The following is a 25,669-nucleotide window of genomic DNA, read 5'->3' as shown; positions in this document are numbered from 1 at the left end:
GCTGCAGTCTATTCTCCAGGACTTTGTCCTAAACTAGTTATAAATATGCCCCAGCAGTAGGGCATCTGACCTTGTGAGATGCTTCTACATCGTATTTTAAGGGGAGCGGGAACTGTAACATCATGTATTCCCTGGCAGATAAGCCAACTGCAGCACACCGAGAAGTCCTAGCTTCTAGCCTCCTCTCTGGCCCATTGTGACCTGTACATGCTTTCTTACCATATATTCACACAGCAGCTGCCAGTTCAAAAGCAAGTGGAGGAAAGAAAAAACCCTGCCAGGTGTTCAGGCGAGTCCCCAATGTACACCAGGGTACCCTCACCACACACCAGGGCCTGCCCAAGGATCTTGTGTGGGAGCAGATGGTGCAGGGCATGGAGACTCCAAGGAGTTTATAAAGGTACAGTATGGAGCATTCTTTGAGGCCCCAAAGTTTATTTGGCCTGAACACAGGGATTTTAGTCCTTTGATGTGAAATCTCACAGCTCTCCTCCAGGGTCAGATTTTAGCTGATGTTTACACATCCATATTTCACTGTAGGGGGATGGAATTAACCTTCCCACACTGATTTCAGAGGTACCAGAGATTGATTCCCCCAAAATACCAGGCACTGTGAATTGTGTTAGTGTAAATGGGGCTCTTCCTTCCCCAGTTATGAAGAGTATCAGTCACATCCAACATGTGATGGTAGGAAATCCCAGCTAATGTCCCTTCCTTTAGAGACATTCAAAGCCTCTTTGCCTTCCACTGGCAGCTGGTTAGCCCATCAGTAGGGCTCACAGCCCTAAATTAAGGTTCCCTGCAGAGCTGTGCTGGAGGTTTCAATTATGTGAAACACCACACACATCCCAGGTCCCAACCCCTCCCCCTAGCTTTGCCACAAGCCTTAAAGGGCAGTGGCCTCATCACACATTTTCAATCCCACTCATGTTCTTCAATCCCCTCTCTTTTAGCTTCATTAAGTCTTTTCTACATTTTCAGAAGCTTTTTCTCACTCTCCACCCCCAAACTGTGACAATTTTTGTCTTTACACCCATCCTTCTCATATACCCATGCTGTGAGAGTGTTAGAGCTGCTGAAAAGTGCCACACTGATCTCCCCCCCCCCCCCAATAGCTGCAGCAGAGACAGTGTGAAAGCAAGCCCCTGCTACTCTGCACTATTATTATTATTAGAGTGCTGTAAATACACAAGAGCACTTTCCGAATCAGGTCACCAGATCTCACATCTGCCCTAGAGGGACCCTCCACTGGAAAGCAGGATGAGGGGGAAAAAAAGACTCCAATGTCTTATTAATACTTGGCTTCTCTGCAGAGTCAGACACCAGAAAGGCCAGTTAAATCTGCATCAAAACAGCGTGGACATCCTCCTACCGGGAAATGAGTGAGACCAACCAACGCGTCTCCCAGTGGGCACTGAACGGCCCCACGGTAGGGACTGATCACTACCGACCCAGCCTCGACTGAATCCAGCAACCTCCAGGGGCGGGGTTTTGTCTGCTCTCACTGACCCTCTCGCCGCCAGAAGAGGCATCTCCGTCACAGGCTGCCGAGCGGGCTAAAGGGAAACGTGACCGGCCAAACCTCGGGCTCCGCCTTCCGCCGCCCCCCCGGTGCCGGTGCCGGTGCCGAAGGAGGAGGCGGGAGGGAGCCGGGCTGCTGGGGGCACCGCTTGCCCGGCACGGCAAGGGGAAGGGGAAGAGCCCCTCTGCCGGCGGGTGCCACGACACCCCAGAGGCGTGACGGGGCTTCTCGCCGTTCAGCGCCGCAGCCGGATTGCGGGGGCCAGCGGGGTCATTTCTGGGCACCGCCCCGCCCCGCTGGGGATGGAGCCGCTGCGCGCTGGCAGCCGGCGAGCCCGTCCCGGCAACAGCCCCGAGCGACGGGCCGGCGCTAGGGGGATGAAGGCGCCGGAGAGCCGGCAGGGAAGAGCGGCCTGAACCGGGGGCGCCCACCCTCAGCGCTGGGAGGCGAGCGGGGACCGCCCGGGCACAGCCCGGGGCAGGTGCGGTGCGGTGCGGCGCTGTCCCCAGCTAACCCTGCGCTGTCGCCCCGCAGTGGGGGGGGTCTCTCTCCCCGCGGGCCGCAAGGCCCACGCGCCGCCCAGCCCCGTACCTGAGACCGGCGCGGTGCCGCTCCTGCAGCGGCCGCCACGCTTGCTCCTCGCTCCCTCCCTCAGCCCTTTAAATCACCACACACGGCTGCGGATCGAGCCGCTCCGCGCTCGATTCGTCCGCCTTCCTGCTCTGCGCTCGATTCAAGGGGCTGGCGGGTCTTGGCGGATCGCAGCTCACCCCCTCTCCCCTCCGGTGCGCAGGCGCAGAGGGAGAACCCAGCGAGTGAGGCGTAGGTCAGGGTGGGACTGCGCAGGCGTGCATCTTCCTACCCGGAAGTGTACGAAGGGAGGTGGGAGGGGCCTGGAAGCGGCGCGGCGCGTGCCCCTTGTCCCGGGGAGCGCGAGCCAGCCATGGCTGCCGCCGCCGCCGGGCCCCTGGGGAGGCTGCGGCGCCTGTGTCACCGCTACCAGGAGTACGTGAGGCAGCACCCGGCCGCCACTGCGCAGCTGGAGGGCACCGTGCGGGGTCTCTCCTACCTGCTGCCAGGTACCGGGGCGAGGGAGCCCTGCCCTGCCCTGGGGACTTGCCGACCCCGCGGGAGGGGCTGGCCCGGCGCCCGCCCCCGAGAGCCGGAGCGGGGGGAACCCAGGAGTCCGGGCCGGGCCGCCCCCCCGCTGGAGCCCGCTCCCATAGCAGGGCGCAGGACCCCAGGGGTCCGTCCAGGCTCTGTTCCGATGAGGACTCGAGGAGCGCCTCCCCCGTGCGCTACAGAGACGTCTGAGCCACCTGTGTGAGCCAGGCCCTCCCGTTAAACAGCTGGTTTGCGGTGGTTGATCTGTCCCGAGTTGCGCTGCCAGGGCCCCCTTACACCGTAAATGCGGCTCCGTCTGCATTGCCTCGAGTCACTGAGGTTCAGATAAAGATGGACTTGCACCTCTGCGATTAACACGGCGCTGCGCAGGATCAACCTGCTGAAGGTGCTGGCTGCTCTGAATGCAGGCACGGGGTGGAGGGGACAATGAAAGTCCGTGCTCCAGGTGCTGCCCACACTGAGCTTGTGCGTTTGACAAAGTAAAAGAACAGTGCATGGTTAAAGTATTTTGGCACATTAGTTTTGCTCTGTAAGACTGCAAAAAAGGAAGGAGCATCTATCAGTCTGCAGGCCACCCACTCTCACCCCTTGGACTTGTGCGGATATTGGAAGATTGGGGAAAAATGTAAAGCATCATTTAGTGCTTGAGGAGAAGGATTATCTAGGGCGTAACCTGATTTTTTTGAGTGCAGAAGAAAGTTAACCTCTGGCCTCTTTGAGGGGCATTCTTGATGGATACTTCAAACCCTTTTACTAAGCTAAGAATTCTCTACTAGTATTGATTAAAGTAACTGTTTCCCTCGGAAGCAGTGATTGTGGTGGTTTTCAACAGCATGACAGACCTTCCTCTAACATTTCTCCTTTGTTTGTTTCCCAGGTCGCTTTTCTGATTCCCATGAACTTTCTGAGCTTGGTATGTATGCTAGTGAATTGATATGTGGCACCAGAACTGTGTCATCTGCAGCTCTGTTGTGTAGATAACTGGCAGACTTTGGGGAGGGCAGGCTGATCAGGGAAACAGGTGCAGGTCTGAAATTGAAGCGCTGCTGCTGCATGGCTGGGATTATTCAGTGGCTACTACTCCCTAATGTTCCTGCAAGTGTCACTTCAGCTGGGCCTGTGAGGTGAGGTGCTCCCCTTGGGTGTGATGGGAATGTTTGTTTCTTTGCCAGCTGCTAGTCTTGGCTCTAGTGGGGCTCCCTATCACCTCTGATGCTAATGGCTGCTATTTGACCGTTGTTTTTGTTAAGTTTGTTAACTTTGCCAAGTAGCAAGTGGGCATTCTTCTCACTGTGTTGTAGGAATCTGGTGATCTGGAGCTCTATACGAGCTACTATTTGAATGAAACCAGAAGGAGTGGCCAAGTGAATAAATTGGAGTTGGCCAGAGTCCCTGCCCCATGGCAAGCTCAGTCTATCCCCCATTCTGCTGGGTCAAATTCCGGGAACATGATCTTCACTCAAAACCCATCATTCTCTTAACTTTGCTCTTGGCTGCATTGCCGCTCTTAGCCATCAGGAGTCTGTCCGTCCCACCCATTCATTTCCCTCAGTGGAAAGAATTCTTTCCTGAACTCTCAGCTTCAGCCATATCCTCCAACTGGGTTGGGGAAGGGTTCAGTCAGTGGGCTGGGTCTCTTTCCCAAGTGAATCACTGTCTTCTCTTTTCCCAGTGTACTCTGCCTCCAACCTCCTGGTGCTGTTAAATGACTGGATCCTCCGAAAGGAGCTACAGCAGACCTTGCTTGTGGTAAGGCTCTTGTGTGCAGGGGGAGGGGTTAGCACATGCATTTCCCATGCTCATCTAGAGGATGTGCTTCCAGAAATATTTCTGTAGAAACTACTGGGCCAGATTCCAGTCCCTGCTGCAGCCCCTTTACCCTATTTTACTCTGGTAGTGTAAAGGGGCAGGAATAGCCCTCTGAATATCTGCCTTGCACTAGCTCTGTGCTGCCCTGGCTTGCAGCCCCTGGCATGGGGGAGTGACCTGAGCACTCTGCACTTTGGCAATTCTGGAAGTCCTTAGGCAGCCCATGTAAGGCTGCCATAAATTAGAGCAGCCTCTGACTTATGCTCTGGACCACACCATTCACTGAGATCCTCCGAAAGGCACAGTGGAGGCATAAAGCCACCTTTGCCCTTCCCCTCTCCTGGGCTGCCTTTCCTGACTGGTGCAGCACAGAATCAGGCCTCTTGTGTCCCCCTTTATGCCATTCTATGTACAATAAAACAAAATAAACCCAACCCTGACTCCTTCTTTCTTGTAAAAATCTCTCCCTACCCCAAGCCAGCTTTCAGTGATCACTGTGTTAGGGATCACATTTTATCTGCTCTGATAACCTGCCTACTCCCTGGACTTGGATGTGTCTGGCCCTGTGCCATCTGGAGAATGCAACTTTGTAGCCAGGATCTCAATTGTATAGTGAACAAGAATGTTGAACTGGATGGGCCTCACTGCTCTGGCTTTTCACTGCTGAAGGCCACATGTGGAAGGAGTGGGATCTCGGCCAGTCCACTTCCTCAGTGGGCTACACAGTGTCCGAAAGGAAATCTTTCATTTACTCCCATGAGCCCCCATCATACCCCTCCTTGATTCATCCTGAAAGTTGAGCTTTCAGACTGGGCCAGACTTACACCCCGGGTGACTCGCAGCCAGAACCTGCTGCCTCTCACTCTCCTCTTTGTGCTTTGCAGTCGCTACCCCAGCAGAAGCTGCTGACCTGGCTGAGTGTGCTCGAGTGCGTGGAAGTCTTTGCAGAGATGGGGACTGCCAAGGTGTGGGGTGAGATGGGCCGATGGACCATCATCATCCTCATCCAGCTGGCTAAGTAAGTGCTCCAGGTGGAGGGAAGAGAGTGCATGTGTGCAGAAACGGGCAGTGTAGGGGGCTCGTTGCCAGGCTCGTGAGTGAGACGTTACCTAATGAGCATCCAGCAGCTCTGAGCTCATGGAAGAAGATGGTGAGGGTCTGTTCTATGAGCCTGTGCATGCTTGGGGCTGCACAGGACACTAGATTCCCCGCTGCTGGGACGCTCACCTTTGTGGTACTCCTGTGTGTGTTCAGAGTAAGCGTGGGGAAGGGACAACCAATGACGAGCTATGTACCGGTTCCTGTTGCCATGTGCAGAGTGGGTGTCTGAGCCCCATTTGCTCAGTGCAAAGCAGGGGTTGCCTGTTCTCTCTCTCCTATGGCTGCTGCCTCACCATGAAGCTGGGTTTCTGTAGTGTGTGCCTCCTGCTTACAGCTCCTGGCTTGTCTGTGCCCCATAGAGCCATCCTGCGCCTCCTGCTCTTGCTATGGTATAAAGCTGGCATCCAGACATCTCCTCCCATCATGCCATTGGATAGGGAGCAGCAGCAGCTCCAACCAGAAGGTGAGTCGATTGCACTAGGTTTGCCTCAGCTTCTTGCTACTTACCAGACATTTGGTGGTGTTCAGACACTTTGCGTGTCATTCAGTTAGCCCTACTTGAAAATCCACGTTAGCTAAGTGGTTTGGGCAGCAAGGGAGCTGTAAGAGTTCCACAAGCCAAGCTACCAGAACTGTGCTACTCTCCAGTACCATCCTTCTCCCCAGCTTGTACCTACGCACACCTTGGTTAATGTAACCGTACTGCTCCCTTAGACTGTCAGCCCTCATGGGACAGCTGGTCAGTGGGCCTAAGCTTGGAATAGAAAGAGGGCTGCAAGTTTGGCAAGAGGTGGGAGAAGGGGGCCCAGGGGGCCCAGGACTGGAGTAGCCGGCTGTCTGTGCGAACGTGCACCTTCCTGCACTTTGCTTGGCTCTGCTTAGTGTTAGCAGTGTCAGAAAAGCCAGACTTATTGGCTGAAACATAAAGCCCTCAGACTGGCTGGCCTCATCCAGTTAGTGCTCTAGATAGAGGAGAAGGGCCTGCGATGAGAACTTTGTCCTGGGAAAAGGGTGCTCCTATGACACCTCAGAGCAGTGTTAGCAGAGAGCTGCAGGGAAGGTTAACCCAGAGTTGCAGCCCTGGTCTCACTGTGGTGCCTTTCCCCTGGCAGACAAGGAGGGCAGCTCGGCAGGGACGGAACAGACGTATGTTGGGAGGCGCTCCAGCCGCGTTGTGAGGTCCCTCGAAAGCAGTAAGTACCTCTCCCTGGTCAGAGTATGTCCTGACACAGGCCCCTCCACTTTCTGGGTCTGTGTCGGCTCTGGGGCCAGGCTATAGGTTCCTCTTGGAGTATAACCGGCTGGAGCTGGCTGGCTTATCCAAGAGGGTAATGGTCCCACCATTGGCTGATCCCCCTCTGAGACCATCAGAGCAGGTGATTTGTGCTGGGCTGGGCATCAGGATCATTTCAACCTAGGTTTACCTGTGTCATGGAGTGAGTCTTCAGCATGGCTGTTCAGCTCCCTGTGCTTTGAAGTAGCCAGATCCCCAGGGAGGCCTTCTCTGAGTATCTGCCCCAGCTCCTAGGGGAGCTCCCTCTGTGTTGGCTATAAGCAGCTTTTTCTCCATGCCAGGGGAAAGCCAGAGCCACAGCCTTTGCCACATGGCTGTAGCCCTCAGAGTTTTCCCATTCTACCCCTTCCCCTGGGTGTCATTGAAAGGCCAGTGTTTGTGCATTGGATGCTTGGGAAAGGTATAGTTTGCATTAGAAACCTTGTCTACAACTCTGTTTCAGCCCCAGCCTTGCAATCCAGACATTGGGGATCTCCCCAACAGAGGGAGGGTAAACAGAACCGAAGAGCAGAGGAGATGAACCAGGCGCCCACGCCTCTGGGGCTTCAGGAAACCATTGCAGAATCCATCTACATCACCCGGCCTCTGTTCCACTGTATCCTAACTCAGCTTTTGTTTTAGTGCCAGCAGTGTGCCTTGTACAACTACTGCCTCAGTGCGCAATCTTCATGAATGAGCACGGGAGAGGCACTAGCCGGGGTCCCTGTGTGTGCTCAGCCATTTGGGCTAGAAGAGTGGGTCAGGCCAGCCTCTTCCCTGGCGCCCTTACAGCACTGACTTGTTAGAGCTTAGCAGCTGTTGCCTGGCCAGTCTTGTATGTCTGCCTGGAGGGTTATTTTGCCTACACAGCTCCTGCCAACCATGCCTCTTCTCTCCATTCCTTGACCCTTCTGTTCCCAGTGTTGAGTTTAGGGGTGTGGGGCCAGAGATCATGGAAGCCCTGGCTCCTCTCAGGAATCCTGGACATCACAAGGTCAGTTTGAGGGAAGGCTGCCTAAGACTGCAGCGCTTGGGTTCCGTTTGGGTGTTTTGGGGCTGAACTCCCAGTCTTGTTTGTCTCCATTATCCCCATTTGATCCCACTGGTACCCTGCTGTTCAGTGCTGCATAAGCCCTGTAGGCAGAAGCAGAGGTGGGGGGTGGGGGTGCAGCTGCAGGTGGGAGCTGTCATTTGTAATAGCAAGAAGTTGCACAATCCCCAGCTGGGTAAGCTAGCTTTTCCTCTGAAGAGGAGCTGGTAAGCCTGCTCAGCGCTCCACCCCACAAGGAACTGAGAGCAGTGGGGACTAATGCTAAAACCTCTCTGGCCTGGCCATGGGTCTCTGTATTAACTCCCTGCCTTTCTCTTTCCAGCCTCAGTTTACTGAGTGATATGAAAGATGTGAATAAGCGAGAACGCTTGGAGCTGAGACGCCGAACCATCCTGCTTCTGTACTACCTGCTGAGATCTCCTTTTTATGACCGATACTCAGAGTAAGGGGTTCTGCTTGCTGTTTTCTGAATGTGTACCCCCTTTAAAGGATCCAGTCCCACAACAGGATATTTAATGAGTGAGGTGTTCTAAGAACATAAGATGAGCCATGCTGGGTCAGACCAATGGTCCATCTAGCCCAGTATCCTGTCTTCTGACAGTGGCCAATGCCAGATGCTTCCGAGGGAATTAACAGAACGGGGGAATTTCAATAGACCCATTCCCTGTCATCCAGTCCCAGCTTGCAGTCAGAGGCTCAGGGACACCCAGAGCATAGGGTTGTGTTCCTGACCATCTTGGCTAATAGCTATTGATGGATCTATCCTCCATGAACTTATCTAATTTTTTTTTGAACCCTGTTATACTTTGGGCCTTCACTAATGGGCTTTGGTGCCTCTGCCTAGGGTAATATTAGCTAGGAAGCTAGAGTGGGCTCGGGTTATACTGAAGATCTCAGGCGCCTTTCACTCTGACCTGCTTCACCTGCCTCACTTTGGTTTGCATTAAAATCCTGACATGGGCAGTTGTGGGGAGCTGGCAATTTGAGGGTGCAGGATATTCAAGGGCAGCAAAGCAGCTGAACTGAGAGAAATCCAGTTCCCATTACCAAAGGAGGAGGCCTCTCCTAGTGCATTTGGCAGGCTGGAATGTAAGGACATTGCACTAGATTCATCCGCCCTTTTTCTTTTCCCCTAGGGGCAGGATCCTCTTCCTGCTACGTCTGCTGGCTGATTATGTCCCTGGAGTTGGGTTAGTCATACGTAAGTGGGTAGCTGGAGTGGCTGCATTTCCACTGGGAAGGGCTGGAGTCAGGGGGTGGGGACAGAGCCTGACTGGCAAAGGAGAGGAAAAGCCCCTAGTATATTTACCACCAGAACATGTTAACACGCGTGTGCTGGTTAAATCCAAACTGTAAGGGGTTAATATCTTTCTGGCATTTAGGGAGTTAAGCTCCATGACTGTAATAATTTAAATCCCCCTGCGGCCAAAGGTGGCTGGATTCTAGTCCTGGGTTCCCTGTCCTGACCTCCAGTGTGCTGTGCTATGCCAGTCCTGCTGTGCCACCCATATACAGCTCTGCTGTTGCCCCTCAGTGCCATCTTCACTCACCTCATAAGCACTAAGCTGTGCCAGGCACAACCCAGAGTGAACAGTAACGCTCTCCAAACAACTAATGGGGACACTTGCTCCAAAGTGGTTTTGGATGGACTGTAAATTAAAGAATGGATACAATCTCTGGCATCTCTTCCAAAAGGATCCCACAGCACTTTTCAAACCAGTCTCCTCTCTTCTCCCACATCCTGCCAAAACACAGCCCTGGGCCGTGGAAGCAGTGTAACGCTGCATAGCAACATTACATGAGTTTAGCCAGGAACTGAGGGAGACTGTGTCTTTGCAGCTGATCTTTGGTGCTGAATTGAGTTACTCCCCCTCTCCTATCCCCTGGCTGGGTCTCTCCTATCCCGCAGGTGTCTGCCTGTGTGGGCAGCAGAAGTCCTGGGGCAGAGGAGAAACCCCTTCTCCTTTGCAAAGGTATCAGTGCCTCACCAGTTGCCTCTGTTGTCCAAGTGTCAAGGCCTGCTTTGGTCATATGAGTCTTATGCTGTGGGCATGTCAGAGCCACCACCCAGTGTAACGCAGTTGGTGATTTTGCATGGGAAAAAGCTAGGCATGGAATAACGGGAGGCTGTGGGCTGGGATTGAGGGGCCTCAGCTGAGGCATGTGTGGGAAATCCATACTCAAAAGATATAGCTTTAAACTCTTGTTCCCCCCTCCCTCTGCCTGGCTCACCCGCTCCCTCTGTTCTGTCATTTCAGGACCCATGATGAATTATTTGCCAGCGTGGCAGAAAATCTATTTCTATAACTGGGGCTGATAGGGAAATGGCCCTTTGCTGCTGTGACCGGGGCTGGCTCAGAGTGGCGAGAGGATGTCTCTGTGGAGAGCGAGCTGGCTGGAGGGATGTTTCTATCGTATCTATTTTTCTGTTAAACTATTGATTAGAGACTCCCATTCTCCAGGGGAACTTGTAACTTTTTTTACGTAGCTAGCTGTGAATAATGGACACTATGTGGGGTGGGAGACCTTTGCCACTCCCTACCCCGTACAATACGGTGGCTTCAGTGCTGGTCCGGGACCTCTTTTGTAAAGCACTTGATTTTTGTATGGCTGCACAGTAATAAAATCAGGCAATGGCACCAGTGCTTTTCGGACTGTCTATCTGCTCTGCCTCTGGGTGCTGGGACAGACCCTGTGCACAGCTTGTCTTACGGAGACCTTTCCCTCCTTGCCAAAATGACTGGAGACTTCTTCCTTTGTTTTATGAATTAAGGCTGCAAAGGGCAGACTCCAGAGGGGAAGTGATGGGCAGGCACCGCAATAATGGCCACTGCTACCAAGCTGAGCTGCTGTTTCTCCTCCCAGCCCTGAAGCCTGGACATAAAGCTGCTCTCAAGCAGGGGCTCTGGCCCGGATGCCTGGGTTCCGAGGCCAGGTGTGCAGCCTGGGCAAGACCTGGCTAATCCTGGTGCTGGCATCAGTGGCTCTTCTCCTTCTTGTCCTTGGACTTTTGCTCCTTCTTCTTTGGCTTCTTCTCCTTAGCTTCTTTTCCTTCTTGTGCTCGTGGCCAGGGCCAAGGGGCTGCCTGTGGTCACTCTCGCTGGAGCTGCTGCTGGAGTCCAAGGAGCATCCATGTCCAACCTCGTGCTTGATGGGATGCCCAGTGTGAGGCGGGTGCTGCCCTTTTTTCCCCTCCAGTTTCTTGGGGTCAGAGCCAACAGCCACTGCCAGGTCAAAATCCATCCTGCTCTGTGCCCAGCTTCCCCAGCTCGAGTCCTTCCTGTTGAGGAAGTTGACTGTGCTGAGGGGGCAGCCTCAGAGCCTTTGTCCTCCCAGGATTTCTCCCCGAGTCTGAGTTCTCTGCCCTGTGCTTGCATCTCCCCCCACCCCTAGGGTCACCCCTGCTCACACAAGTTCATTCAAGCGAGTTCTTTCCCTGCATGGCTACTAGTCCAGTAACACAGCTGAGTGCTGGGGCAAGAGAGCTTTGCAAGAAAGGAACATTCTCCCCCACCTCCCGTCCTCTCCCCTTCCCCCAGTACTTTTTTTAGCTTGTGCATCTCAGGCTGCTGCGCAGCTGACCCCACCATAGCTAGCTCTAGCAGCAAGGGCCACCTCTGCAATTCCCTGTTGCAGAGACTCCCACTAATTGTCATGGCCACCATCTGTCTCTCAGGCACTCCCTTCAGTGCTCTTTCCCCTGGAGGATGCAGGCTCCATCATGCCCATGTGCTGCTCAACTAGAGTCTGCCTTTCCCACCGCTGGGATTTTTGGTGGTTGATTCAGGCTGTTTAATTTCCTGCAGCTCTCCTGTGGGTATTGCATGCCATGGTTTGGACATTGCTTTTCTAGCAGCTAATGTGCACTAAAAGGGCTTGCTGAACAGCTGCCAGACAGAGAACGGGGACTGGGAAAGGGGGGAATGCAGACAAATCAATTCAGCAAATATTTACCTATGTGCGGAATGCAAAGCTGAATTACCTAGAGCAACTAAAGAAACAAGGTGCTTGGTATCTTCTTTACTAGCTGAGAAATGGTAGAGGGAAACAGCATTGTTCTGCCAGAACTATGCATGGAGCAGCCAAAGGCCATGCAGACTCCCATTCACAGAGCAACTGAACATCAGGCCCTGTAGCGTGAGGTTTGTTCTAGTCCTGGGTTTCTCTTGCAATCTCAGTCCTGCCCAGCTGCCCCCCTGCTTATAAGCTCTTTCAGTCTTTCTCTGCCAACACCCCTTTGTTCTTTCTAGTCTAGGGTATACCCTGACAATAGGGGAACTGTGGCCCTGTTGCAGTCTGAGCAGCTCCGATAAGTCTCTCACTGAGTTCGGTGTATCACAACCATCTTCAAGTCTCACCAGTCCTTCCCTTTGTTGCAACTTTCACACAACAAAGGAGGCTGCCAGCAGTCCTGGAGTACTTTCCCACTGGTTATCAACAGCCAGAATGACACCTCAGGGAGAAGTCATCTCAGAGTGGGGCACAGAACAGGGACTGAACTGGAGGATGTAATGCTCCTACTTAAACTTGCATGGGGGCCCCAGATACTACAGTGATGGGGGTGTGTGACATACATCTCACTGGAGTGTTTGGGGTAGAGCCTGTAATGGAGCAGAAGCAGCTGTAGTCCCTGCAGGGCAATCAGACTGACCAGTGAGAGAACTTGGGCCTCTGGGCTGCTTCAGTACAGACAGTTTGGATAATATCATTTATGCAGATGCTCCCACCACTGCAAGTACTACACACATCAGCAGGCAGTGACAGCACATGGTCCAGACTGCAGCAGCATGTAGCCATGGGCTCAGGAATATGCTCCACTGAGTCTAGACTCTAGAGGCTCCTAGTGAAGGGAGAGAAAGGAGGACTTCACCCAGTTGAGGAAGACAGAGCTGTGATGAGGCGGATGAATACAGGGAAACTGCAGAGAAGGTGAAGATTGCAGGAAGAGATAAAGGCTTTGAGGCAAACATTTAGAGAGTAAAACACAAGGAGGGCAATTCTGAACTCTGTCAAAATGATCCAGTGGAGACTACACAGGATGAGGTGTGCACAAGGCAAGATTGCTGGGGCTTTGCAAGAAGAGAGTGGAATCAAGGCAGCAGCTTGGAGAGTGAGGATAATACTTTAGGGTCCTATTGCACCTATTACCCAACCATCACACATCTCTTTCCAAAGGTAGGCCAGCAGTATCATTCCCACAGAGGGAAGGGGAGACAGACGCAGAGCCCAGATTAGAACCCAAGCCTAATGCCTGCCAATGCCACACTTACCTAAACCCACTGTTTGTTCAGCTAGAGTGCCAGCCTGAGGGGAGCCCAGGAGGCTGTTTGGGTCCCGTGTGGAGGTAAAGGAGTGCTCTTGAGTCAGGAAGAGCTTCAGGAGCGTGAGCTGCATGTGGTGAGCAGTGGTCTAAGAGCTGCTCTGGGTGAAAGGTTTAGGAGAAGGAGCTGGAAGGCAGCTAAAGGACTGTAGATTGATATCAGCAAGCCCCACCAGCCAATTAAACTACAAATCTTTGTGCGGCTCTCTACAGCAGAGTTAGCTAGCTACCACCTCTGATTTAGCTGGGAGTCTGGGGCTGGACCCTGGGTGTTAAAGATTCTTCCCATCAGGTGCTAGAAGGGGAACTGCTGCTGCCAGCTGTCGCTGGCCTCCAGCAGGAAGAAGGCTCGGAGCTCGTGCAGGATAGCCTTTTTAAACTAGCTTATGGGGCTGGCTCCATGCTGACTCCCCCACTCTCCCAGTTCAGAGAGTCTCTCAAAGTCTCTGTGTGGGCTGCTTTGATGTGAGGTGGTAGGTGCCGTGTGGAGGCTGAATGGGCTAGATGGCTGTTGCCATCACAATTACATTCAAAGGCGCTAACATTTTTGGCCAGACACGTACATAATTGCTCTAACACCTGCATCATCCCCAGCCTGCTGCTCTGTGCCAGGCTTGTCTCTGCTGCTATACCTCCAGGCCTCGCCTTCTGCTAGCATCTCCCTATGTGGTACCCAGCCCTCCTGCTACCAATGCAATTGCTACTTCATCTATTAGCTCCTTTTGTGATGTCACTGTAGGGACCATGATGTTCCATCAATGACAACCAATGAAAGAAGAGGAGGATAGTCTGAGTCCAGCCTGCTTCTGCAAGGACAGGACCTAATTAGGCTGGGTGCCATGAAGCTGCACCTCCTGCTGCCACTCCTGCTGGGGGCTGTACTCTCTGTGCCACTTCTTCAAAGGTAACATGGCCCCTGCAGGGTTTGTGCCCACTCCCTTCTCCCCTGGGTGCCTGCCCCAGAAAACATGCAGGAGACTCAGGCATGAGCTGAGCTGAGCCTGTGCTAATCCCCATCTGGGAATTGGAGCAGGTGAGCTGGCTACCGGGGGGGCGGGGGGGAGCACATGGTTCAAAAGTTTAGGCCAAAATGCTGGGATTTGCGCTGTTTGGACTATGCAGTTAAGCCAGTGTGTGCACAGCCTAGGTGCTGCACCTTACACAATGCCCCCGCCCCAACCCTGGGGGGGGGGGGGGTGCTGTTCCTTTCAGAGCCCTCTTTTGTCACTGCACCACTGCAAGCTGTGCAATGCATCCTCCCTTACTGAGGGAAGCCAATGCACAAGTCACCCTGCCCACATGACGGGCGATCAACCTGTTTCCTGGAGCCACCCCCACCCCGCATTACTGCGCCACCATTTCAGCTCTAACAACAGTAGTCTGAGTCGCTCCTAGGCTCAGTGCAATTACCCACCTTCTCATTCCACCCCAGCTACCGGCTGGTATGCCCAGCATCCTAAGACCAGAGGACAGAACCCACGCTGAGGAGGTGGCTGTTCCTAGAGAGCCATGAGCTTCATCTGGAAATGCTCAGGCAGCCCCAGCCTTGCCCCTGGAGGCAGAGACTGCAGTGAATGTATCAGCCCCAGGAGCATCCTGCTCCTTTAACCCTGTGTTTGTGTTGCAGGCTCAGCCACTCAGTCCCCGAGGAGTTCTCTGCTCCTCTGGAGCTCCCACAGCAGCACTTCGGCCTGGTGGACGGTACTAACTTACTTACGCTGCGCTTATGTCGTGGGGGGTATGGGGACATGGACACGTCCTGTTTGGCCTGCTCAAGGCACACAGCAGCTGCACGTCCTCCTGCACCATCAAAGCCCAGTCCCCCCCCCCAGGGAACGGGAGGGAGGAAGGCTCACTATGGGATGAGGGGAAGACACTGGCTCCCTCATGGGCTCACTGGGGGCTGGTCACTGTAATTCAAGCCTTGTGCTGTGCTCCTGCTTCCAGGGGCAAGGACACGCTTCCTGCCCCCACCCTCCCACAGTGAGCATGGAAGAGCCTGGGCTGCCACATAAGGGATTGCTTCAAAGCCTCAGCAGGGCTCAGCTGGGGCCAAGGAAGGATTATTCGCCCATGGGGAGCCGATTTCAATTGAGGAAAGCAGCTCTAATTCCCTGGTGTGGGGAGTGAGTGACTATGTCACAGGCTACTATTAATGACGCAGCATCACTGAGCTAGCAGGGTCTTCCATCACTGGCAGCTCTAGCTCACCCAGTCAGTTCAAGCCACCCTCCTCCTCCTTGGTGCTGATTTTCCCTCCCAGTGCCTGAACACTACTAGGCCCATGCTAGTGCTGGCTAGTCTCATGCATGGTGCAGAAGTTGCTGCTCCCACAGGGTGATGCCTGCGCTGCACTAGGAACAGCCTGGGCTGGGGTGCTACCACCGCACAGCCCTGCTTTAGTGTACATAGCTCCCAAAAGCACCCCCACCCCAGGAGCTAGATCCAAACTTGACTCATGAGTGGCTGCAGGCAGTTTCTCCACAGCAGAGGCTGTTTTGGGCCCTGCGTTTCTCTCCCTCTTTCCATAGATTATGGCATTAAACCAAAGTACCCCCACCTCCAGACTCAAGCACCGCGGAAGCAGCCAGCAGGCCTGTCCCAAGCACACAAGAGCAAGCGTGATGAGCCAGACATGGCAGAGTATTATGATGACGACAGACTGTGAGCAGCCCAGACACTTGGTGCAGTGGAGTCTCCACGAACCCCATGGGGTAGGGACTCCTGCTGTGGCCCTGTGCACCGCCTGCTTTATAAAGATGCACTGTACAGCGAGACCAGTTGAGAGGTTGCTTAGGGTTGTGTATGTGTGAGTTTGTGAAGGCAGGACCCCCCTGCTCCAGACTAGTCCCTTCAGGTGCATGGATGTTTCAACTGCTGGAGAGGGAGTAACTGAAGTCCCCATAATGAAGATTACCTGTCGTCTCCTGCATGGGGGAGGGACCCCAAGCACAGCGTACTAAGAAAGGCATTGTGTGCTGTCTTCTCAGCTGCTCTGCCTTGATGCTCCCTCACCCTTGGGCTTGAGGAGCTGGGTGGGGCTCTCTGAGGGGAGCAGAGGCCCCTGGGAAGGATAAAGTTGGATGGAGTGAGGATGCTCCTACAGCAAGGGTGTGACAGAAGAGCTGAAGCCCTCACCCAGTGTTCTGGTGCGACATACAGAAACATGTAGTTCAGCTCCAGGAAAGTTTATATTTAATAGTTGTTGTCACGACAGCAGATCCAGCTGAAGCCCAGAGACCTACCTGGGAGGGGAGAAATCTCAGCCCTAGCTAGTAGGGCAGCTCATTGCAGTCCTTACACCCTTGCTACTCCTGCTTATCTCTCAGGGCCCTGGTGCCTCTTCCCCATGATGGGGCCAGTGCCATCCTGGAGGCCAGGAAGCAATTCCTGTTGCACTCATCCCAGTGTGGATGGGCCAGCACCACTGCCTCTCAGCATCTCACCGACTTTCAAACTTGTAGCCCATAGCTTCTGGGCCCAGCAGCTGGCAGGGTGAGGAGCAGAGGAGTTCCTCCCAGCTGGAGATTCAAGGGCAGGGGGACTCCACTAGAGCTGTCCTTGTACCACCATTACAGCTTGTGGGGGGGACGCTACTGACTGACTTCTGCTCCCAGCTCCTCCTCCTCAGAAAATCACTCCTCTCCAGGAAGGAGAAACAGGGCCCCACAGTCTCAGCCCAGGCTAATGCTCACTCCTGGAAAGCAGAGGGTTCTCAGGCTGTCCTGGTGGGAATGGCAGGAAGGTTACAAACCGGGCTGCTGTTCCCTCCCAGGACGAGTGCAGGGGTGAGTCCATCTTCCAGGCAATACCCATCACCTCTCTTTGCCATGCCCATGCTCCCGTCCCTTGGGGGCCCCAGAGCTACCTCCTTTTCCCCTCAGTCAGGGTCTGGGCTGGCCTGCTCCTGTTCTGCAGCTGATGGGGCTTCACAGTGTGAGTTCAGTGCTGCCCTGCAGTCAAAAAAATCAACCCAGGGGACCAAGAAAGGGAGCTAGAGAAAGATGTCTGAGGCTGGAGCCAGGCCAAGAGGAGTCCTTGCTCCAGCCCCCAGGAGGGAGGGTTACAAATGTTCTCCCCTCACACCAGGCCAGCCCTTTCACTCACACAGTGACAGGGCCTGCTCTGTCCTAGGCCAGCACCAGTGCCACGGCTGCACTCCTGCCCCAAGCCGCCTCTTCCCCCTAGAGAGCCCACAACCATGCCCCATCCTGGGCCATCACAGCCAAGCCTGTGGCATTGGTGCTTCTTCTTCAATATAATAAACTAAAGGAGTATTTTACAATAAACCCCATTTGTCAGCCCCTCCCCTCCCATCCCCCAACCCGAGGAAGGGGAGTCCTGAAAAGAGGCAGTGCTCCATGCACCAAGGGAGCGGGCCCCGGTTCCGTTCCTCCTCAAGTCTCAAAGCAGTTTGTCCATGCATGATGGGAAATGGGTGAGTTCACTGGCCCTGTCTGTACAGAAGGGCGCCTGGCCCGGCCCCTACTCCAGGTAGATGTCCTCTGTGGGGCACGTGTACTCCACATACTCCTTGTAGAACTGCTGGAAAGCCCTCCTGCAAGACAGAGCAGAGAGCAGGCTGAGGGGGGTCTGCCACTCCCTCATCTAAGCCACGTGTACCTTGCATGCTCACTCCCCCTTTGGTCGGGGATTCTGAGCAGGCCTCCACAGCCCCTATCCGAATTCAGGGATTTATTTTCATAGCGTTCTAGAAGCTTCTAGAAAGACCCCATTAGGTGCTATCCAGTCTATCCCCTGGGGCCCCGGCCAGGATTGGCCCCTACTGTCTATCTCCCAAGGCTCGGTCAGTCCCTCTGGAATATCTCCAATGATGGTCTCCCCCACTTTCCCTTCGGCAGCAATCCCTCAGTCTCCTACACATCCCTGTTACTCCTTTGTGTAACGCCGTTTGCACATCCTGTCCCCAAGAGGCTCAGGTCCTGTAGCCGGGGCTTGTTTCTGTGCTGGCAGGGTTTGGTTCCCTTTAACCCAGCACAGGCTTGTTCCTGTAACGGTGGGTTATTGAAGCAGCCCATTCCAGCTGTGAACTCCCAGGATTCCAGGCGGCTGTACAGCTCTTGGGCAGTAAGAGGACAAAGGTCTTAGCCTGGTGCTGTTCTGCAAACCCTCTATTTCTTTGCTCCCCCCCCACCACACACACACACACACACAGCAGTGGTGTGTGAATGGAGGCACAGATGCCAAATCCATCCCTGCACCATTCATCTGACATCCCACAGCTGTGGGGAAATGGCAGGGACAGAAATCCATAGGCCTCAACACCAAGTAGCTAGAATGACTCGGGTCAGCCCCGTGGTGTCACTAATGAGAGTATTTGTGTGGGACTCAGCAGCATGGAGCGGCACAGAACAGCAGTTCCAAACCTGGTCTGGACAACTCTTGCCTCAGCTGGTTGGTGCCTCCTGTGAAATCAGCTGTTGAGTCTAGGTTCAGGGTCCAAGTCAGAGAGCCACCATGCAACAGTCTCTCTCTAACTGGCCCCTGTCCCTAGAGGACGTCAGCCCCCAGATCTGCTCTATGCAGCACCCAACTGCCATGGAAAACACTTGGGAATTCAAGTAGCCTAATCCTCACTCTCTCCTGCTGCCTCAACCAGCGCGCCCCACCCGCAGTTCAGCTGGGTGCTTCCAGTCCATAGCCCGGGGTCCATAGCAGGTGAGAGCACCAAAATCCAAGACAAGGCAGCAGTGCCCCAGAGCACAGCCCAGCCTCGTCTCATAACAGAGGCAGGAAGTGGAGCCTGCAGCAGGGACTGGAGACTGCTGCCCTAGAGAAGAAATCTATCCCCTCTTCCAGCCGCCCCCTGGACTCACCCTACAGACTCCGCAAGCGGCTTGGTGGACTCCTCGGAGACGAAGACGTGACAGGCAAATCTGTGGTCAGCTGGGTGCTTGGTGATAAACCCAAAATATCTGGGAGAGGAGAGAGCAGGTGAGGCTGGAGTTGAGGCCATGCACAGGGCTGCTCTGGAAAGGAGGCCACTGCCCAGGCTGCATGCCCATTACAGCTACAGCCCAGGATCCAGGAAGCATTCACATCAGGGCCTGACAGGCTGGGGAGTGGAAAGGGCATGGAAACCGGGATCCAGCCACTCTAATTCTGGTGGCTGCGGGACAAAAATTAGGCTGGGGAGCCCCAAGAAAGAAGGTCTCCAAAGAGTCACTTGTGATGCCCAGCCCTGAGCATGGTGAAATGGGGATAAAAGGGGAAATTTTCCAACAGGAAAAGCCCTTCCACTGTCCAGTGACTCAGCTTTGGTCCGCTAACAATCACACAACACCTTCCTAACCTCCCCATCTTTGGAACCCACTGCAAATACCCATTACCCCTCGCAACATCCTGGGGCCGAAAGCATCAAACCCTCAAGGCTGGTCCATGCCTGAAGATGCAGGCAAGGGTGGGTAGCATTTACAGGGAAGGGAAACCCATAGAGAGGAAGAGAAAGACAGCTGGAAAGACCCCTTCCCTGTTCTTGCTCCCAGAGACAATAAGTAGAGAGCAGTCTGAGAAGGAAAGGGGCCTCTCCGCCCCAGGATCTGGCGTGGAGGCACTTGACCCCTGGAGCACTCACTTGTTGTTCTTTGGATGGTATCCACAGAAGGAAATGTTCTTCAGCTGGAAAAAATGGCTACATTTATTTCCCTGTGGGACAGAGAAAAGAACTGTCAGGCTTAGCCTGCCCTCTAGGGGGCACAGGAGGGTAACACACTGCCTCTCTCTCACCCATGGAGGTCCAGAATCAGGTCCCACATGCAAGTGTCTCTTGGCCTGACCCCATTTGTGCCCATCACAAACCTCCATACACAATTGGATACAACTGGTGACTGCTCTGCGGAGGGCTGGACTGCAGTACTGCAAGGTGCTGCTGGCCAGGACTGGGGAGGCATGGCCAGGGCTGTGGTAAGACTCCAGGGCTGGGATAACATATCAGGATTGAGGTGCATGAAATGTATGTAAAGCCCGGGACTGGAATTTCAGGGGCCATTGTGAGTGAGGGCTGAGGTGCATTGTCAGAGCTGGGGGAAGCTTGCACTGCATTTGCAGGCACTTTTCCTGGCTCTAGCTGGTAGCTTGAACCTCTGACTGGCATGAACTCTAAAGGGGCATGGTCTACTTGTGAAATCACATCTCTTCTTGGAACGATTATAGCTGCTTTTGTTACAGGTTAGGCCCATGATTCCCATCACTGACAGCTATTAGCATTCACAGCCAGCATAGCATTTTCTCGTGTGCGTGTGTGTTTCCTTTGAGAGACAAGGTGGGTGAGGTAATATCTTTTATTGGACCAACTTCTGGTAAGAGAGACAAGCTTTCAAGCTACACAATTCTTCCTCAGTTCCTTTGTGTTTCCTTTGTGCATCTCATAGATACAGATAGACTTTAAGGTCAGAATGGACCATTATGATCATCTAGTCTGACCTCCTGCACAATGCAGGCCACAGAACCTCACCCCCCTCCCACTCTTGTAATAGACCCCTAACCTATGACTGAGTTATCGAAGTCCTCAAATAATGGTTTAAATATTTCAAGGTACAGAGAATCCACCGGAGACTCCACCAGCAAGTGACGCGTGCCCCAGGCTGCCATTCCCATCTCTCCCTAAAACTCTCATCCAGGCTCTGATGCTGGCAGTGACAAATGCAACCTTGCCCTGCTCACACCCATTCAGAATGCTGCATCACCCACCTGTTACATTTTCAAACAAGCACCTTTGCGCTTTCTCCTGTGCTGCCCCACCTGACTGGGAGGAGCTCCTTGTGAACATCTGCAAAACTAACAAGTCATTATCCTCCCTAAAACTCCTCCGCTATGACAACCTACAAAATACCAGACAACAGTTAGGCTGCTGGTGTGCTGAGAACAACTGCCTATCGTGCTGACCAGTGTTGTCTCATTGTTTCCTCGTATTCCACTGTGGTCTCATCTTATACCTAGCCTGTCAGCTTCTTGGGACAGAGATCGTCTTTTTGTTTTGTTTGTACAGCACCTAGCACAAGGGGCTCATGATCCCTGAATAGGGCACCTAGGCACTATGGTAATACAAAATAATAATAATAGGAATTAAATCCTTCACTCAGGCCCAACTGTTTAAAGGGGTCCTATCAGAAAATGGATTTTTAAAATATTAGTTTTAGAAATAATCAAGTTGACAGCGTCCCTTAAATATCATCCAAATCGAGTAAGAATGCCAGCCCCTCGCGCCCGGCACCCTCGAATTACTCCAGCAGGGTAACCGCTTCACCATTTGGGAAGGCTTTCTGAATGCCTTTGCCTGAAAGGCCTTGTGTGGCTCTGCATAGGCTACTTATGCGGAACGCTAATCAGAAGCCTCCAATGTCCATCTAAAGAGCTTTGCTGCTCAGATCCAAGAGCACCACTCAAAATAGTAGCAAGAAGGGTTTAGAAACAGCTCACAGATTATCACAGCAGCTCAGCTCATTCACATTCCAGTGAAGCAGTGCACTCACGGGCTGGGAGGCTGAATCTTGGTGCTAGGGCCCTTGAAGGGTGGATCTCACTCTGCTCAGGCCCTGGGAGGGTGGATCTCTGGTGTGCTTGGGAGGAGTGGATCCTACTATATAGATTCCAACCCCTCAGGGTGCATTGCTGGGGCACAGGAACAACCAATCAGGGACAGGTGCAAATCACTGACATCTCATTGTGTAGATGAATATTGTCCCTGGTTTAGTGGGCATGAGCTAATTTGGAGCTGTGATTTGGAGGGCGAGATGCTGGGCATTGGGAATGTGATCAGGCAGAGCAGGGATAGCCCTGAGATGTATGTGAGCAGAGCTGAGGGCTGGGGGTCTGTTACCTTGTTGTGTTCCTTGGAGTCGTCAGATTTCACAGCAATCTTAACTCCTCGCACATTGATCTCCAGGATGCAGCTGGAGGGTGGATTAAAGTGCACAGTGAGGCGGCGGGTGGTGGCGATCTGGGAGGAGACAAAGGGACAGACTATGGCACCCACAAACCACATGAGCCCCCCCAAATGAGGTCTCTGCCCCCTCCCATTCCCAGGGAAATGATCGCCTTGCTCCTACATCTTCCCAAGAAGCACTTTGCTCTGCAGGCAGGAATATAGGTTCCTTGCCCCCTGGGGAGGCCAGGACTTGGGGGCTGCTATACCTTCTGCATAGCCGCACACAGCACGTCATTGCCTTTGTGATATGGAACCTGGACTGAACCAAGGAACTTCACCCGGAACTGATCCATCCAGTCACTGTTCTTGGTCAGGGCTGGAAGATAAAGCCCAAGGCAGATGAGAATGTGCAAACCCGCCCCCCGCCCCTCCATATCAGCACCCTTCTCCTTCACAGCATCAGAGCAGGCATGTGCACACACATGCAATACTCCAATCGTGGCATCAGTGCGCATTCACACAACCACACACACGCCCATAGTGTCTCAGGCCTAGGGATGCACCCTTCCTAAAGTTCCAAGCAGGCAGAGGCCCTGGCCCTGGGGGACAAGGCTCTGAAGCTATGAACAGAAGTTGGCTAGGTCTCTCCTTGCTTCTTCGTTCAAGTTTGTGCACAACATAATCCTCCCTCCTCCCCACCAAGACTGGCACAACTGGCAGCCTCTGCTCAGGAAACACCGGAGGCTGAAATAGCAAGGGGCATGCTGCAGGTTAGGACCGAGGGGAAATAGCAGAGCTGTAGAGAGGGGCCCAGTACCTGTTATGTGGTCAGGATCCTTGGTGACCTCAATCGCATAGTAAGCAGGGAAGATGCCCCGGTCACCTGTCCTCATGTTGTAGGCCTCGTACCAATAATCTTCTGCCTGCACCTCCACCAGCAGAGGGTCGTCCACCTCCAGCTCCAGCTCATCCGCGTGACGAGGCACAAACCTGAGGAGGGAGTCACCAGCACTTTGCCAACCAGAAGCACTGGTTGCTTAGCAGCTAGGGACAGGGAGTGATGGAGAATCCTCTGTGCCACAGTTTCAGGGTAACTGCACCTGTATCTCCCCCCAAACCCCCTCCATGGTCCACTCCAGGAGTACCCAGTCAGGTCTCCAGCTGTCACTTGTCTCTAGGAAGGGCCCTTGTCCCGGTCCCTTCTGCCCAGGGTTTTAAGGCTGCACAGCTCCCTGCCTTACACTGTGATATCCCCTGCAAGCCAGTCTGTCTAATGGCCAGTGCCAGTGTGTTGCTGTCTCTCCCCGAGGGCCGAGAGCAGTGCATTGCCAGCAGCTACAAGTTACCACACAGCTCTTTCTAAGCAAGGACAGTTATTCTCACGGTAAAAGCATTACAGAGAAAACACAATAAAAACAACAAACCCATTTAAACACACACTAAACATAGAAGGAGTCACCGATCAGTCGTATGGAGCCCTAATAGGCCAAAGTCTTCCCAACCCTTCCGCGAAGGTTGGGGACCCCTTGGAGAGAAGGTCCTGTCCACTTCCTGGATCAGAAAGAAGGCCCTGAAGCGGTTCAAGCTCATCCTTTTATACCAAAAGCCCTCTGTGTGTCTCAGTCTCTGGGAGACCCAGTTTGAACCAGTACACATAAGCCACTGCAGAGGATGTTCTCTCTTTAGAGTTGTTGGGTCTCCAGGACTTGCCTTAATCACTCTCCCCACTGCTTTTAGTTCCTGTTGGATCTGTGGTACCCCTCCCCCCTGGAGTGGAGCACAGTCTTACCTAAACCATTTACAGATTTAATACCATCTGATCCCCAACATACCGCCTGCGACTGCAACGTGTCACACTCTGTCCAACAGAAACAGGCAAACTGGCTCCCCAAGAGCTGCAATCGGCCAGCACGCCAGGGCTTGAGTAAAGAGCTCGGGGATCCTTATTGACCACGGTGTGCACAGTGCCCTCAGTACCACCCTGGAGCTTTGAGGTCAGCACTGAAAGTGGCCCCTATTGAATCACCCACAGCACTTCTGGATTTCCTTGGAGGTCTCCCACCCCATAGTGACCAGGCATGATATTGCTTAGCTTGTGCAACAGCAGGAAGTGGGATGGATACAGGCTAATTACAAGAGTTGGGCCACGGGTTCTCTCCCTCCCTCAGAAGCGTGTTGGTGAGAGGGAAGCAGAGGTTTGGATTGGGCTCAGTCCAGCCAGGCATAAGGCATCAGCTGGTGTGAGGAAGGGCCCCCCGCCCCCCACCTTCTGGACCACAGGCAGGACAAGTGCTCTGTGAAGAAAAGCTCAGTGGCCTGGGGTGTCGGGTGTGTCTGCACCCACCTAAAGACAGCGCGGTGAGTCTGCTCCTGCTCCTCCCCATTGATCATACAGGAGAACAGCCCAAACGATTCTGCACCTGTGAATGCGAAGGGGAAGGTTACAGCCTCCAGGGAGACCTGCTTCTCCGAGCGAGCGAGGGAGGGAGACTGCTCTCTGGACCCTCTCTGAGAGCAGCTGCGCCCTGGCATGGACCATAGGGCTCCCGTATGTGGTATCCACAGAGGGGGGTGCTGTGTTCAGGACTGGCATGTCAATGCCAGCCGGAGGAGATGAGTGCCTGGTAGAACCGAGTCTCTCCTCACCTGAGGACCAGAGAGCTCAGCCTGGCACAAAGCTCCAGAAAGCCCTTCAGTAGGACATTGGTGCCATAGCACCCGACCAACAGCACTGGAGCTGAAAGACCTCTAGAAATAGGCACAGTCCAGGCAGCAAAGCCAGCTTCCTCACAGCACACCTCAGTCTGGCTCTGCTGCGACCCCACTGGGCAACACGGGAAGTTGAGTTTCCTGGGCCCATTCTACCTTGGGCTGCTCTGCTGAGGATACCAGCAAGGGGGTAGCTGCACTGGTGGCTTTGTGTACAAAAGGACTGAGGCCCACAAGCTGCTTTTGCATAGGTACCACTGAGCAATTGTCAGGTGGAGAAGGGAAACCCTTTATAGCTCCTGCATGGGGCAGGTGGGGAGCCCTATGGAACCGGCCAGGCAGGTACTGCTGGCTGGCAGGACTCTGCCCAAAACTCACAGGAAGAGAATAGGTCGCAGGAGAATTAAGTGATCAGAGTTTGGCCTCCATAAACTGGTCTCGGCCCCAGTTGGACTCAGACTCTCTGCTGAGTCCTGGCCAGGGAACTGGACAGCAGAGCTGTAGTGGGGTAAAGGTGGGCAGCTTTCTTAGGCACCTCAAGGGCCAGAAATGAGCCCTACCCCCCAGAAATGATTCTGGTCTCCACAGCTCCGACAGCTGGAGCACCATAGGTGGCTTCCTGGTTGCAAGTCCCTGTCTGACAAACCAGCTGTGGTTCATCAGAACAGGACTTACAGCCATTGAACTCCACCAAGGCAGAGCATATGAACGGGGCATTAGTGGAGACAGGGTGTATTTCTGGGGGAGGGAAAATACAAGCAGCACGGCCAAAGGAGGGAAATTCAAGCTGAGGGGACATGATTGGTGGTCAGTGGGAAGGTTTACACAATCCCCACCCTTTCCCCGGTATGCTACTCTCAGCCAGCAAACCA

At 53.8% G+C, this 25,669-nt stretch overlaps 4 protein-coding genes across 6 annotated transcripts in view; 2 read left to right on the top strand and 2 right to left on the bottom strand.

Moving 5' to 3' along the window:
- The window catches only part of LARGE2 (LARGE xylosyl- and glucuronyltransferase 2), a 40,537-nt gene extending 38,305 nt beyond the window's left edge, over positions 1-2,232 (bottom strand). For all 3 annotated transcript variants that reach the window (XM_067557622.1, XM_067557626.1, XM_067557624.1), the window contains exon 1: positions 2,114-2,232. The gene's annotated coding sequence lies outside the window, so the exon portion shown is untranslated. The remainder of the gene's footprint in view (positions 1-2,113) is intronic.
- A 148-nt stretch (positions 2,233-2,380) lies between these two features.
- On the top strand, positions 2,381-10,520 carry PEX16 (peroxisomal biogenesis factor 16). The gene is made up of 11 exons (XM_067557627.1): positions 2,381-2,601; positions 3,525-3,560; positions 4,320-4,396; positions 5,341-5,474; positions 5,917-6,020; positions 6,670-6,750; positions 7,294-7,446; positions 7,752-7,824; positions 8,204-8,323; positions 9,018-9,082; positions 10,140-10,520. The coding sequence occupies exons 1-11, from the start codon at positions 2,466-2,468 to the stop codon at positions 10,196-10,198; spliced, it is 1,038 nt and encodes a 345-aa protein (XP_067413728.1). The 5' UTR covers positions 2,381-2,465; the 3' UTR covers positions 10,199-10,520.
- Positions 10,521-13,683: 3,163 nt separating this feature from the next.
- FREY1 (Frey regulator of sperm-oocyte fusion 1) lies at positions 13,684-15,901 on the top strand. The gene is made up of 3 exons (XM_067557621.1): positions 13,684-14,105; positions 14,835-14,902; positions 15,733-15,901. Exons 1-3 carry the CDS (start codon positions 14,041-14,043, stop codon positions 15,867-15,869), a joined length of 270 nt encoding a protein of 89 aa, XP_067413722.1. The 5' UTR covers positions 13,684-14,040; the 3' UTR covers positions 15,870-15,901.
- Positions 15,902-16,379: 478 nt separating this feature from the next.
- The window catches only part of MAPK8IP1 (mitogen-activated protein kinase 8 interacting protein 1), a 47,892-nt gene continuing 38,602 nt past the window's right edge, over positions 16,380-25,669 (bottom strand). Inside the window, exons 6-12 of the mRNA XM_067557620.1 lie at positions 24,433-24,508; positions 22,906-23,078; positions 22,355-22,464; positions 22,041-22,160; positions 19,797-19,867; positions 19,039-19,137; positions 16,380-17,759 (exon numbers count right to left, since the gene is read on the bottom strand). Of these exons, the coding sequence (XP_067413721.1) occupies positions 17,687-17,759; positions 19,039-19,137; positions 19,797-19,867; positions 22,041-22,160; positions 22,355-22,464; positions 22,906-23,078; positions 24,433-24,508 (722 nt within the window). The 3' untranslated portion in view covers positions 16,380-17,686. The remainder of the gene's footprint in view (positions 17,760-19,038; positions 19,138-19,796; positions 19,868-22,040; positions 22,161-22,354; positions 22,465-22,905; positions 23,079-24,432; positions 24,509-25,669) is intronic.

Source organism: Emydura macquarii, unplaced genomic scaffold, assembly GCF_026122565.2.
Source record: "Emydura macquarii macquarii isolate MOO-44397 ecotype Brisbane River unplaced genomic scaffold, CSIRO-AGI_Emac_v2 contig_1876, whole genome shotgun sequence".
In the NCBI taxonomy this organism is placed as follows: domain Eukaryota; kingdom Metazoa; phylum Chordata; order Testudines; family Chelidae; genus Emydura; species Emydura macquarii.
Note: the sequence above shows the minus strand (reverse complement) of the source record. Positions and strands in the feature narration are given on the sequence as shown.

Excerpts from the sequence above, each read along its gene's own strand:
- PEX16 (XM_067557627.1), top strand. The coding sequence starts at position 2,466 with ATGGCTGCCGCCGCCGCCGGGCCCCTGGGGAGGCTGCGGCGCCTGTGT. Across the intron at positions 7,447-7,751 it reads CACCCGGCCTCTGTTCCACT|TGTTGAGTTTAGGGGTGTGG; the intron begins GTATCCTAACTC and ends TTCTGTTCCCAG. Across the intron at positions 7,825-8,203 it reads GGAATCCTGGACATCACAAG|CCTCAGTTTACTGAGTGATA; the intron begins GTCAGTTTGAGG and ends TTCTCTTTCCAG.
- FREY1 (XM_067557621.1), top strand. The coding sequence starts at position 14,041 with ATGAAGCTGCACCTCCTGCTGCCACTCCTGCTGGGGGCTGTACTCTCT. Across the intron at positions 14,106-14,834 it reads TCTGTGCCACTTCTTCAAAG|CCACTCAGTCCCCGAGGAGT; the intron begins GTAACATGGCCC and ends TTGCAGGCTCAG. Across the intron at positions 14,903-15,732 it reads GCACTTCGGCCTGGTGGACG|ATTATGGCATTAAACCAAAG; the intron begins GTACTAACTTAC and ends CTCTTTCCATAG.